Here is a 14,819-nt window from a genome sequence, read left to right on the forward strand (position 1 = left end):
AAGCTAGAAGCAAGATTTTATGAACCTGGGTTGTTATCAGAAAATCGCCAGACTACCGCCCCACTGCACTCATAGGGGTAGCAGGGAAGCCATAAATAGTTGTCATTCAACCACAATGGAAAAAAAGGACTCTCAAAAGAAGCTCCTTGCTGAAAATGATGTTTTAGAACTGGACCTGAAGCAAAGGTCCCAGAGAAGAAGCCTCTCATGTGTGGGCAAATCTAGGTTTAGGTGTCACGACAGCTGGGAGCGTACCACAGGGTGCCCCACTGCCAATAATGCCATTTGCACTGCTGCAATCCCGGCTGCCTGGGAAAAGTGTTGACGTTTCTGGCATCCTTTATTTGTGGCCCAGCTCATGGAGGTGCCAGGTAACGAGAAAAGCATTAAGCCTTACTAATACACAAAGCAGTTTTTTGTATTCCCAACCTGGCAATGCATTTTTCCTCGACAGTCAGATTTATACTCCAGAAATGTCTTTACTAACCATTTTCTTTTTAAGTTTTTGAGGATGGACTATTAAACAGGAGGCCAGGATAGCAGCAGAGATAAGGAAATGCTGAGGCAACTACACCAGAGATTATCCCTGGGGTGCATGGACTTGTGTAGATGCTTCATCCAGTGTTTGCTGGTAGGAAAGTGTTTTGCTGTGCTCGCAGCAGTTGAAATTTCTCACTGCTCCTCAAGAGTCTGCTGCTGCTGGTCTGTGCTGAGTGTGCTGCCACAGAGTGGTGCTGAGACACAGCACATCTCCGAGCGTGCGCCTGCTCATCCAGGACCAGGAACGAAGCAGGAGTAGCACACGGCATCACATTCCTGTGGCCTGGCATGTGGGTCCAGGTTACGCAATTGGAGAGCAGAACCAAATCAAACAGCAGCCAACCCAAGGATATTTCCCTCTCCTGTTCCTCCCACATTTGGGAGCTGATGTTTTCCTATCAGACACAAGGTCGGTATTTGAGGCAGCACTGAACGGTTCCTGCATTTTGCCTCTTTGGTGCTGCTCTCTCTGGTCAGCGTGGTGGCTCCTCCGGGAGCCTCTACCCGGCTCAGAGGAGGAGAACCTTGGTGTGCGGGTCCAGCAGGGTCTGGCACAGGAACCAGCTCCCACTTGGACGCAGTGAGGCTGAAAGTACATTTTATCCAAAGCCTACGCAGAAGGGCTACTCCTCTGTTCGACAACTAGGATACAAAAGTATCCCACTTTGTCAGATGATGCTGACAGCCGTGTGCCACCAAGCTGTGTGTTTTCCTTCAGGACTGTCACCCTTTACCTCACCAATGAGCACGGAGTGAAGGTGACACCTATTCCACAATGCCCCAGTGACGAGCACTGCCAACCTCCGTGAGGAAAGACCTTGGGACCAAGGGGCCACCAGGCCCAGCAGGACATAGAGCGAACCTGAACAGATGGAGTCCATTCAGTGCAAACAGTATTCAGTTTTTTTGGCAACAAAGATTTACTACCAGGATTTTAGTTAAATACAATCTCCATAGTCAGTAAAATGATAAAATGCCCATGTGCCAACACTCATTAACATAAATACGGGGCATCGTAAGGCAGCAAACCGGGGTGCTCCATCTCTTGCACACTGAAAGGCATGTGTTGGTGTGAGGTGTGGCTTTTGAGAGCTGCAGAAAGTCCCAGCAAAATGTTTCCATCTGTGGACTCTGCCAGATGGGGTTTGACTGAAACCCAGTCTAAGTGTGTGAGAGTTGAAGTACTTAGTGCTCAAGGTCCCCCAATTGGCTTTCCAATACAGCTGCATGACGTGTCTGTTTTTTATTCCAAGTTCTATTTTTCATACGTGGTTTTTCCATTATGTGACTGCAGCACAGCCCACATCTGCCTCCAGCTGCTCACCACGTTGCAGATGTCTCCTCATAACAAACCATTAGGGGAACGAAACAGGAAGGCAAAAGTTTCCAGGAATAATCAGAACAAGTGACTGAATGAGCAGTGGCCTCCCCTAATTCATTTTGATGTGAGGAAACATTTGGGAATTGCAGTGCTGCATAGCGACTCAGAACCAGCAGAATTTTCACCCATTTTAGCCTGAGGTGAAGTACACCAAGAAAATGCCTATAAAAAGGGTGGCAGGTGAAGGCCATTCCTGTACTTCACCTCGCTGGAACAGCAGGAAGAGCCAATTGCAGAAACACGGCCAGGAACGTGCAGCAGAAACCCATCCTAATAAAACTAAACCCCCTAATTCTGGCAGGGAACAGATATGTGACTGAATATCCAAACCCCAGTCACAAACCCTCTCCCGACCTGTAGGCATTTCACATTCCCCTTTATATCTGGAATTTTTATTTATGCTATTGCTTACCCGGGTTTTGTGACATCAGTTGGGATGTGGGGAAAGAAAGGATCCCAAGTTGATAGCTGCTGACTTCTATACTATTCTGGTTTTGCATCCCTCGGCCTTGTGAGGCCACATGAAGAAAAGCATACAGAAAACTTGGGAAAAGGTATTGCAGGAAGAACGTAAACAGTGTTTCTCTCCAGTGTAGAGTTCAGAAGTACACACAACCATCTTACACGTGACGCTTCTAGAACAGATAAAGAGCTGTTGGTTGGGTTTTTTATAGTCATCTTACTACTGAATGCTGCTTCTGTGGTAACTGCTCTGTCACTCTTGGGAACCTCCACCAAAACCTCTCCACATTCCCAGCAGAAGCTGACACCCAGGGAGCCTTCCCTCAGGCTCAGCTGGGCTAACAAACATCGAGGGGGCAGAAAGAGCCTCTCAGCAGAACAGGTGCCTCTGAAATAAATCAGAATCGTTAGGCTGGAAAAGACCTTAGAGATCACCAACTCCAACCGTACCTGTCCATGACTAAATCAGGTCCTCAAGCACCTCATCTACCCGCCTTTTAAACACCTCCAAGGATGGTGAGTGAGTCCACCACCTCCCCAGGCAGCCTCTGCCAGGGCCCGAGAACCCTTTCTGCTAAGTTTTTCCTGATGTCCAATCTAAACTTCTGCTGACACAGCTTAAGGCCATTCCCTCTTGTCCTGTCCCCTGGGAGACGAGGCCAACAGCTACCTCACTACAACCTTTCAGGTAGTTGTAGAGAGCAATAATGTCTCCCCTCAGCCTCCTCTTCTCCAGGCTAAACAACCCCAGCTCCCTCAGCTGCTCCTCATAAGACTTGGGCTCCAGACCTTTCACCAGTTTCCTCTGAACACGCTTCAGGACCAGAATGTCTTTCTTTTATCAAGGAGCCCAAAACTGAACACAATACTCAAGGTGCAGCCTCAGCACTGCAGAGTATAGAGGAAGAATCCCTTCTGTGGTCCTGCTGGCCACACTGTTTTTGATACAAGCCAACATGTTGTTCATTGCTCCTCAGAAGTCAGAGTAAGAGGACGTTGATATTGTACGTCGTCTTTGATAGATCTGCTTACAATCTCTGAGGAGATTTAATGAGGTAACCACCAAATGTACTGACTGCACACACCACTCCCCTAATACAGAATGTCCCCTCTCACACAATTCCAGCATGGAGATGCTCTGGGCACCTCCCAGGTGGTGGTTCCTGCAGCACCAGCTGCTGTCAACCACCAAACCTCCACCTGGTGAGGAAGCGATGCTGAATAAACCCAGGCAGGCACATAGGACAGAGTTCCACACTTGATTTCTTGTTCCACATGCACGGATCTCACAACCCATCCATGTTCTCTGCATTTAAACTTGGATCTTGAAGAACACTACCCTCCAACGCTGTTATTTCACACAACGTAGCTTATATTTTGGAACTTCATAGTCTATTGTGTCAGTAAGTTGCAGATATCCATGTGCCACTGTGCAGTTCCACAGTCTTCCCAGGGTTCTGGAAAGTTCTAGGATACCAAGAATTCCTAACTACAACTGCGGAAAAACTACCCTCCTAAAATGAGCCTTGATTTTATCCAACTTAAATTTCAAATGAAACAAAGTAAAAAGATAATTACTTGCCTGTTGTTCCTGTGGCTGAGATGTGGTAGAGGGGCTTTCTGCGCTCCCCTCGAAGAGGCGGCCAGCAACAGGGATGCCCGGCTGAAAAATCGCAAGGAGAAGCCACACAAATGCTATCTTGGAGAAACAGCAGCTCACAGACCTCCCGTTTAAGCACAAAGCAATCATAAATCCAAATCACACAAGAAAAAGGTTTATTGAAAAATAAAGTTCTCCCTAGTTTTTCTCTACAATAGTGAAAACAAAGCATTTTTCTATGCCATTAAAGTACAGACAGTTACTTCTCTAAAAAGAAAAAAAAAAAGAAATTCAAATTAAAAAAATCTCATCCTGTTGAACCCCAGTAACTTCACAGGAGCTGAACCGCCGTGTCCTGTTCTTTCTGAATCAAACTGCTTGAACATAATATAGTGGAACACAACCATTTAAATAAGACAAAGGATCAGCCTCTTAGGAGAGAACGCAAACCAAACACATACAGTACCAGCCTGACCCTGAAGTTCTCCTGTACATATAAAAACTCTAATCAACTCCAAATTATTGCTGCAAAAAAAGCAGCAATCTGCAGATTTCTCTAATTTTTCTTTTCGATTTACAGTGCCACAGGGATTATTTGCACTTTGATCCCCTTCGCCCATGGAAAGACTCCTCTTGGAATGATTCAGCACAGAAACCAAAGAGCTGCCCCAGACTGGGCTCTCTCAGCAAGCTCTGGGAGATCAACTTCTCCAAGCTCAAATTAGCTTTGTAAATATTCCCATTCTGTTTTTCTTTTAGCTTTCTCAGAATCTTCAGGGCAATTTTTATCTTCTCATAAAACTTACTTTTTTTTTTTTCCCCTTTGGTAAAACCCGCTGTCTCCTCCTCCTCTCCTGTATTCCTTCGTGAAAACCAAATAAACCCGTGACTTCTTAAACATGGTTTTCACTGTCCCTGTACTGCAACAGCCCTGTTAGTGAACACAACACAGCAGTAGAACGCAGGTAGAACCCTTCAGACAGCAGCTGACCTTGATTTATTGTGTACCTATTTGAGACTTCAAACCGCTTTGCACTGCTGGAGCCCAAGCCGGGCCGTGCCGCGTGCGCTCTGCCAAGTGCTTGGGTGGCTCCAGGAAATGCCACAGCGTTATTTCCACGCTCTCCTAAAGCCCAGGGCTTTGCTGGCTCCCGCAGCACCGAGCCCCTGCCGTGTCAGGCCCTGAGCGGAGCAGCGCTGACCCACGGCTCCTATTTGCAGGTACGACAGCGCAGCGTCGCAACAGACATGTCTTCCTGCGCCGAGAAGCAGCCGCATTGTTATCAACCCCTGCTGTGAACCGTGAGGACAGCAGCGTCCACAATGCTTCACATCTGCTGACAAATTCTGCTCCCGCGTAACCAGCAGACAGAAGGGCACGACTCGCTCCCTCGTAACTGCATTCTTGCAAAGCAGTTTCTGTGCACAGAAGGTGGAGTTATTACTCATTTCATCAAACCTTTGAGGACCTGAAGTTCTTTACCCACTTAACACACAGGTGGCTCAGTGCTGTTGAGGTCTGCGGAAGAAAACCATACTGTCGTGTGTTCAATTCTATGGATATGAAAGGATTACAGCTATGAAAGCGAGACACTCTGGCAACGATTGCACTTTGTTATTTTTTCCCTGGAAGAAAGAACACGAACGATGCCTCCCATCAGAGGCAGCCTGGGGTTCAGCCTCTGGTATTTGCAACACATCCCTCCAGTAAACTTCTTATCCTTGACCCATGGGAGTTTGCTGTTTACACATTCCATTTAAAAAGAATATTTGGAAATTACAAACTAATTTGAAAAGGAAACCCCCCAACCCTATAGAGCCACTTAAAAATATGAAGACAAGATTTAAGTCACTGCCCATAAAACAGTATGTTCTGATGTTACATTTACAGCAAAATAAAGTATATCTCATTGAAGCCAGATCTGTCCCTGGCCTTTCCAGCCTAAACAAACGCACACATCTGTCAGTGCATTGTCCTCCTCGCCTTTGCTGTGGTCCCTAAGATGATGGGACCAAAGGAGAACTACAAATGGAAGAGATCACAAGTCAAAAGCTGAACAAATAGCAGCTGTAGGACAAAGCTCCCAAAAAAAACCAGTCATGTTGACATGTTAGCACCCTGGAAAAAAGGCTGTGAGATAGGAAACTGGTAACTAATGAAAATGGGTAACTAACAGTCCCTTCAAAACCAACCAAGCAACGCCCACCCACCCCTCCCATTCCAGACTGCAAATAAATAGCTATTTAACCAAGTTTTCAATTGATGCCTTAAGAAGTAACAACTCAGTAGAGATAATACGTGCTGTAACAGCGAACAAACCTGGTTGCTGATATGTGTACAATATGACCTGCAAGGGTTTGGCCTTTATCTTGTAAACTACAGTGCTTTCTGTCTATTAAGAAAGGGAGAGCTGCTTTATTAATTCGAAGAAAAATTCATGGAGGAGTTCTGCTATCGGTGCAGGCAGTGGGAGTCAGGAAGTTAATTAGTCTTGGATAAGATCGTATCGAGCCCGATTCATCCCTTTTAATTTATTTTACTAGCAAAACCTGGTCCTGAAATGCCCTCCAAGCAAAATACATACCTGAGAAAGCAATCGGGATTTTGTTTATGTGGAAAGTGCTGTGAAGTCATAAATCAACTTTGTAATTTAGATGGGCCACTCATTTAGGGGAGGGGAGGGCACGTCTTTCATACTGAGGGGAAACCAAGGACCTTGGCTAGGATTTTAAAGGACAGTCCTGCAACATGAATTAAGTGAGAAGACATCAGCTAACAACCCCATCTGTGGCTGCCACCAACAGGAACTTTCAGCACGCCTAAATGCTTGTCGAAAGGCAAGCGGCAAAAGCCGGCACAAGTTGTTGGGAGCAAAGCCGAGTAGAGTCCTGGCTCCGTCCGCAGCCCTGTTCTGCATCTCCAGCTGAAACTTGAACGGCAACGATCCTGCAAAATATTCTTGCAGCAAAGCAGTAGCATTAAAAAGAAGAACATCTGCAATAAGCTGAATATCTTGAGTTGCCTTCCCCACTGGGAGTCGTAAATTCAGGTATCATAAAAAGACGCTATTAGCCGGTAGCACCAGGAACTGCCCCGTGCACTGCCATGGACAGGTGCCTTTACCCGAAAACCCAACACCTAACAAATTTTAACGTTGGTCTTCAGCTTTGCTGCTGATCAAATCAGATATGGCTGTTTGGGGAGGTTTTTGGTTACAATTGTCTCCTCGGGGAATCTAACCATTAGTTCGCTCTCTGGTCATCAGACAGACATCCCGTGCCAGAGGAGCTCTCGTGTCAGATCAGACAGATGCACTAAAGGGTATTTTGCTGCAGAAGCAACATTTTGCAAAAATTACTATAGTTTTATCTTATTAACCCTTACCTCATAGTTTTAGAACAGATTTCTCCACTACTTAAAACACATTCAATATTCATGCTGCTAAGTCGTAGTCATGAAAGCACAATTTTCACCTGCAATTAGTGTTCCAATATACTTGTTCAGACAGTGCCCGTATTCCAAACACTCATCCGAACCCCAAAGAAAGTAAAAAAAAGGCACATAAACATTAAATATTTGTAGGAGAAACAATCTGATATAAACAAGCAAACACGCAGCTGCAACTATAAATTACAAAAAGAAACATAGAAACTAAGCAAAAAATGCAAACAGCAACTCTATTTATACATGTGCAAATCAACTTGCATATATGAAATAAATGAGGTTTTTATTGGCATTTTCAAACAGTGTGTATTTACCAACTTTACCTTTCAAAGGCAAGCCTTTCATGTTAATTTTAATAAATACGTAACTGCTTCTCTCAAGTTCTCTAATCTCGTAGGAACAAGATTTTTGAAAAAAAACTAGGTCACATACAAAAATACAAAATTTTAAAACAAAGAATGTCTTGATATGAGAGATATGTTTAAAAGCTTGTCAAGTGTTTTTATATTCAACTTTTGACATTTTTGCCCATCAATTGCGGATCAATATATTCAAATGCAAGTCATGCAAAAAAACCTGATTTCTGAGTAAAGGAAGCTGCAAACTTTACTGTCAGACCAAAAACCAGTAGCGCAGTCCCAACTCAAATACCTTTGTTTAAGTGCAATAACTGGAGTACACCTTTATGCCTTAATTAGGAAGGAAAACAGTTATGGAACTTGGACGGAAGGCCACCCTCTATCCTGAAATGTAGGTATATATTATAGATTTTAGTAAATCATTCAGACTTTTACATAGCCCCACATGGATCTGTCCCAGTGCTCAGCTACGGAAGGACGTGCTGATTTATCACGGCATCAACAAACCCTGCGGTGAGACAGGGAGGGCCGGATCGGGGTTTGCGAGCAAGGAAAGTTGATGCACTTTCAGTTCCGATAGGACAGTCCGCTCGCACAGAAACCGAGACTCAAGCTGTATTTCATAAAAGCGGTATTTCTTCTGAATAGGGAGTTTAAAATAAAGAGGCCTATGGAATTATATTGATTATTTTTTCTCTAGGATTAATGAGGCTTCTCATTAATCAGAGATACAGATTTCAGTGGGAATAGGATCGGCCTCAACTGATGCTAAGGCCGATTCAGATGTTTGGTCCCTGGCTGAAATGCAAGTGGTGTTGCTGTTTGCCGTTCCATTTTTGCCGGTACGCAGTAATTCAGTTCAGTAGACTAAGAAACAGTGTTCCAGCATGAAATAACCAGAGCTTTTAACAGACTCTCCCTGCTGCGGTAAAGGCAAACTTAGCATTGAGCAAAGCACTAGACCAGAAAATCTTGCAATAACAAATCCCAAACCTCTCCCATCTTTAAAGGCTTAGAGGGAAAATAAAACGCCGTATGCTATGTGGGCTATACAGTGGGGGGAAACAAGCAAAGATGTATTTACAGCAAAGAATTAAACTACAGCAAAACCTATGTGTTTTGCGGTTTTTAAGTGCACAAATACAAATCTTTGTTTCCGACGTAGTTCTGTGATACCTCATTCCCAACAAAATTCCTGCAGAACCTCCGGCTGAGCTGGTAAAGACAAGCTCTGCTGTTGCCTTTACTTGCAGCACCGGGCAGTCCTTATGCTTCCATAGGCAGGAGTTTCCAGCCGCACAAATATACACAGGTATGGGGGGGAATATTTTCTATAAATACAAAAGGAATTGCTGTGCCTGCTCAGAGCCATTTCCAAGCCTCCTCCCCCAGCTCTTCCAGGGTATTAAAACTATTGCAAACGACATTTGTGCTGACTGAAGCAAATACTGAGCTATGGTAACAGTAAGGATTTTTGTACTAGTTTGTGTTTGTTTTCTTTTCATACAGAAAGGTTGCCTCCTTTTACAGAATCCAGCTGTACTCCTTCTGCAAAATTACTCTAAAATTCAGCAGATTTTATCATCATCATCATCACAACCCAGTTACCGGTGACCCGGCTGTTCAACAGCTTTCAAATATCCTTTTTGGATACTCCACAATCTCTCAGGACAAAGATCCTTTGTAGTCCACAGCGATGTTATGGAATGTTACAGGATAACACTGTCAGGAGTGCTGAGGCAGGAAAGGAAAACTCGAAAAAGCTAATTCATTGCTTTTAAGTTGAAACTCTAAATGTATTCTGTTCTGTTCTCTGGTCTGGAGAATTTATCCACAACGAAACAGCATTTCCCTTGCTTGGTCTTTGGTAGCTCGAGAGAGACATCGATATTCACACACAGGTAATGAATGCCAGTTACAAGAAAAATTGGAACCAACCAGCTATGTCCAAGAAAGGAAAATTTAAACTCGCTATGCTTTTCCTTATTCCCTGGTGATGTTTGTTATTCTTTATGAAAAAACCCTTCGCGTCGATTTGATGCTTTAGTCAGTCCAGTCAGAGCACATCCAAACTGTGAACCTGGAGACTAGGACTGCTTTCAAAATTCACTGCAGATTTGTTTCTCGCTACTCTTGGTATAGCGTTCCCTGACTACAAACGGTGCTGTCAAGCATGCCACCTTCTGCTGAAAATAACAAAAATTACCTCTAGAATAAGAAGGTGGTTTAGAAGATTTAACTTGCTGCTCTGAAAAAATGAAGTTTGATTTGGATTCCAAACTCTTGAATAGTTTTATTCTAAATCTGTAACTGGTCTGCCTGCTAAGAACCAACAAAAAAAGAACACCCCACCTCCCCAAACACGAAACCAAAGAACCCACGAGACTGATCAATGCTTTTCTTAGCAGTTGTTTGTCTCCTCTTACTTGTTCTTTAGAAAAAAAAATTCTCTTTAAAAACCTAGCAATTTATGAAGACATTTTACATTTCTACCGTACAATAATTATAGTTATCTTAGTTTAACCTCTCTATGTCATTCAGCAACACTTTAACTACTGGAAGCCGTAGCAAACTGAGGCTCTAATGATAATATTGCTCCAATGATGCTGAATACTTTTTGCTTCACACAGTATCTCTAGTATACAGACTACAACAGAAGCATGGGCACACTCCAAGGATTACTCTCTATATGGGACCAGTAAACTGTGACAAGTCCATTCCAAAAATGGCAGTATGTTCTTGTAGCTTTTCCATACTGAAGAATGCAACAATCCACGTCAACTGTCAAGTGACCAAGATATGTCGCGCTGGCACCTGCCTGTTTGCTCCCTCACGACACTCGCTGTGCGGATTGCCCTGACGCGGCAGCCGCGGTGCAGATAATACCTTGTTGTATACAAAGATTTAAAAAAACCCAAAAAACCCCAAAGAACCGGGCCCAGATAACTCAATAACAGGGTACAGACCTATCTGGTGATTCCGAGTTCTTGTGAAGTAAACCACTTTATAGCTATTCAAGCTAAAGCAGTACCCAAAACAGTGCACCTAGAGAAAAACATTAGTCCTCCCTCCCCGGAACCCCCCTCCCTCAAGCACACTTTTTTCAGTGTTCTACTGGAATGAAGTTGAGATCCTTTAGCTCACCATGATGGGGAGTGTCCTAACTGTTAAAAAAATAGAAAACACTTCACCCAAACAACAAAAACCAGAAGATTGATGGGTCTGGGAATTTTCTACAAACTATTCTGTGCGGTCATCTTCAAAGCACTGTAGAACATGAAACTCCTTTCTCTTCGCAGACAGATGAAGGAATCTGAAGAGTTACACTGCAAATGTTCTTATAGGAATAAAAGATCAGTTAGCTGTTTGTTATGAATCCCTCCTGTCTCAGTAGATAATTCTGCCCAGCAATGACAGCTCTGCCTGCAGCGAAAAACCTGGACAAAAGTGCAGGAAGTAACAAGTAGCTCCTCTCAAAACTACTTACATTTGTCCTCAACTCAAAAGTAGCTCTGCTGCTGCTATAGGCAGTCTTTACAAAGCGCAACCTGCCCCTTAATATAGTCTCTGCAGGGGCAGATTCTTCTGTGGGTTGGGTGGGAGCCGGCACAGCTGAACAATAAGAGGTCACCTTGGAAAACACAGTGCTTCCTTCTTGCATCAAAAGAGGGGACCAGAATATCGTTTGCAGACTCCATGGTGAGACATTCGATATTATGCCTAAAAAGCAAAGCACATGATCTAAATCACAGTGGAGTTTACAGGAGTTCAGTACAGTTATCATCCTTAAAATAGAATGCTATATTACATCCTAAATCAAGTACATTTAGAACTGCAGATTTTCAGAACACAATTCTCATTTCGCCTGCAGAGATTCTCTCTGCAGAGGGCAGTACAGCCTTTCCAGCTTTACTGTTTCATAAGGATTAAGGAAAGAAGTTAAAAAGGAAAAAAAAAATAATGCTTTTGACTGTTCCCCAAAGCCTACTATTGAAATACGCCACGCATTTCTAGTAGGACAGAAAGAAGGAATCTGAAATCAGGAGATATTCCTAATGATTTCAGCAGGGATCTCCTCTACCAGGGGCAGCCGACAGCCAAACTGCGAGGAGGAGGCGATGCTGCGTTACTGCAGGAGCTGGGCAGCGGGACGCACCGCTCCGAGAGGCAGCCAGCGCCCGCCGCCTGAACAGAGGAAAGTGCCCGTTGCCATTTTCTGACCACAAAGCTTAAGCATGAGGGCAGCAATTCCAGCAGAGGCTTGTTTTTCACTTATTCTGGGAACATTGGTAGCTTTCAGCATTTAACAGACTTTTTTCCCCCGGAATTATAATTTTGTCTAGACAGCTAGAGAAGAAGCCTGACAAAGCTCTTCTGCAATCTGCTTCTGAACTCCACTGGAAATTACAACTTTTCAAACAAAATACAAATATAAAAACCTTCTACAATGTAAATCAGCAAAAAGTGGAGACAGAAAACCTAGAAAGCAGAATCTCTAGCAGCCATTTGCTGGAGGCGAGCTTTGAGTGCTTGGGTTACATTCTGAAAGACGCACAGGCATATCCCCCGAGAGGAGACCTTATGGATCTCTACAACTACCTAAAAGAAGGTTGTAGTGAGGTGAGGTTGATCTCTACTCCCTGGCAGCCAGTGACAGGACACGGGAAATGGCCTCAAGATGTGCCAGGGGAGATTTAGGTTGGGTATTAGGAATTTCTGCACTGACAGGGTTGTCAAGCATTGGCAGAGGCTGCCGAGGGAGGTGGGTGAGTCACCATCCCTGGAGGTGTTTAAAAGATGAGCAGATGTTGTACTTGGGGACACGGTCTAGTGGTGGACTTAGCAGGGCTGGATTGATGGTTGGACTCGATGATCTTAAAGGTCTTTTCCAACCCAAACCATTCTGTGGTTCTATGAACAGTAAATGGTGATTTCCTGTGAATACAGATGTTTCAGTACAGATTTTCATCATGACCCAAGAAGTAACTCAATAAATAAAAGTAAAGCAATGCTTTATAAGTGTTGTATTTAAAATCATGTGAACAACAACAATCACACAGTGCGTACAGAGTTCTATTTACTGCAACAAAAAGCATTTCATTTCTGACCCAGCTGACTGAGCACAGTTAGCACCGAGAGTTATGCAGGTTCACTAACTCTCAGAAGGATACAGCAAAAGCTACAGAATGGTGCACCTGCTCAGCCAGGGCCACAAAGGGTCCATCCAAACACAATTAGAGTCCTGGCACCTGCAACCCCTGCAGCACAAGCATCTCTGTTCAGTGCAAGCAAGCCATTCATCAAAGGGCACTGTACGGTGCACAGATGTAGGACGTGGAGGGGGAAGGAAGAGATGTAAATTTTTGGCTTCGGTGCTGTACTCCTCACCACAAAAATCACATGTGACGTGGAACGGTGCTCTCAGCACAGGAGGAACTTCTGCCATCTACTGCTAAGAAGGACTGGCAGCCAACCTCCCAGTTTGCTGCAGCCAGGACTCCTCTCCCCACCTTCCCTTCTCAAAGCATTCATCCACTTAAACTTCACGTGTGGCAACAAACAGGGCAATGAAATGAGACCAAATAATACATTTGTGCTTTTAAGCACTTACCTAAGCAGAGCTTTGTCCTTGTTGAGATGCTGGAAGAAGGAAGGCTCACAGATGAGCTGGCTTTCCTGACAAACTTGTTTACAGGATTTCCCAGGTTCAGCAATTTTTACTTGAAGGGCACTTAATGGGGGCCACATCACCTGCCCGTGGCAGAAATCCTGCAGTAACAGATCGTATTTTATTATGGTGCATCCAGTCCCTCAACAGCAATTCTTCCCATTAGTAAAACAAAGAGTTATCATCACTCAGGCACTCCTTTTGCAGCTCATTTTGGTCGCATTAAAATCAATAATTTAAGCACAATTTTAAAGAATTCTTTTTTTTTTGGCATGTGGGAATTACCACTTTTGATTGCTACTTGAAATGTGGTAGCATCATTCCTCCCAAAGAATCTTTTTCCCACCTTCACCTTTAATTTATCAGAAGCAGCTCTAGCTAGTCTCTGGGCTTCCACACACCCAACACATTTGGGCTTTCTCAGGGACTCCTGTTTCACTAACTCCGTGCTAGCAAAACTGTTTTCATAAGAGCACAAATCTCAGGAGGAAGTGCTGGCAGGAGAAGAATTCCAGAGGCCAGTTACTCTGTAGGTGAGAACCGTCTCAAGTGGCCCATGTGGAGCGCATCGCGGTGCTATGGACTGAGCTGAACTCCTAAAACTGAAGACTTCTATAAAGCAATCAGGATTCAAAGAGTTTGTTTACTCTTCTTGGTTCTACAGCTAATAACAGTGCGCTCCCAACACTGAAAAAATTGGCTATAAATAATGCACGCGGCCAACTGTCATCAGAGCGGAAAGTGGGAAGGAAGAAACGCTATCTAAACACACCTGCTAGCAAAAACCATTCAAAGGGAAATACTTATGGTTTTGACATTTAAAATGAGAAAAAGCAAAGTGAAAATTTTAATCACTGGCTTCAGGTAACATTCTACAATCCTCGGACACTGTTTTAACATCTGGCCACTCTCATCGGAAAATCTGGGCCCAGTCCCATCACGGTCTGCTTTCTCCTGACAAAGCCAATACCTGTATGAACAGGTTCCAAACCATGACCCCAAACTTAGAAAGGCTGAACTATCTGAAATTTTAATGAAGCCAAGACCCCGACTCATTCACCAGTTCTCAATAACAGTTTGGCTTTCTCCGTCTGTTTAGATTTCTTCTGCTGAAGAAGGAATTTTCATTCTCCTAGCTCTAACCATAAATTTAATATTAAACAATCATGAATCACAGAATATCCTGAGTTGGAAGAGACCCACGAAGATCAGAGTCCAACTCCTGCCTCCACACCGGGCAACCTAAAAGCTAAATCATGTATTTAAAAGCATTACTCAAAGGCACCCTGAACACTGACAGGCTTGGGGCTGTGATCACTTCTCTGGGGATGTTGTTGCAGTGCCTGACCACCCTCTCAGTGAAG

General features: G+C 44.0%; 1 protein-coding gene across 4 annotated transcripts in view; it reads right to left on the bottom strand.

The window, feature by feature from the left end:
* Positions 1–7,557: 7,557 nt before the first annotated feature.
* The window catches only part of MGAT5 (alpha-1,6-mannosylglycoprotein 6-beta-N-acetylglucosaminyltransferase), a 133,352-nt gene continuing 126,090 nt past the window's right edge, over positions 7,558–14,819 (bottom strand). For all 4 annotated transcript variants that reach the window (XM_054069322.1, XM_054069325.1, XM_054069323.1 and 1 more), the window contains exons 16-17: positions 13,399–13,556; positions 7,558–11,507 (exon numbers count right to left, since the gene is read on the bottom strand). In XM_054069322.1, coding sequence (XP_053925297.1) covers positions 11,309–11,507; positions 13,399–13,556 — 357 coding nt within the window. In that variant the 3' untranslated portion in view covers positions 7,558–11,308. The remainder of the gene's footprint in view (positions 11,508–13,398; positions 13,557–14,819) is intronic.

This window comes from Cuculus canorus, chromosome 6 (genome assembly GCF_017976375.1).
Source record: "Cuculus canorus isolate bCucCan1 chromosome 6, bCucCan1.pri, whole genome shotgun sequence".
Taxonomy (NCBI): Eukaryota; Metazoa; Chordata; class Aves; order Cuculiformes; family Cuculidae; genus Cuculus; species Cuculus canorus.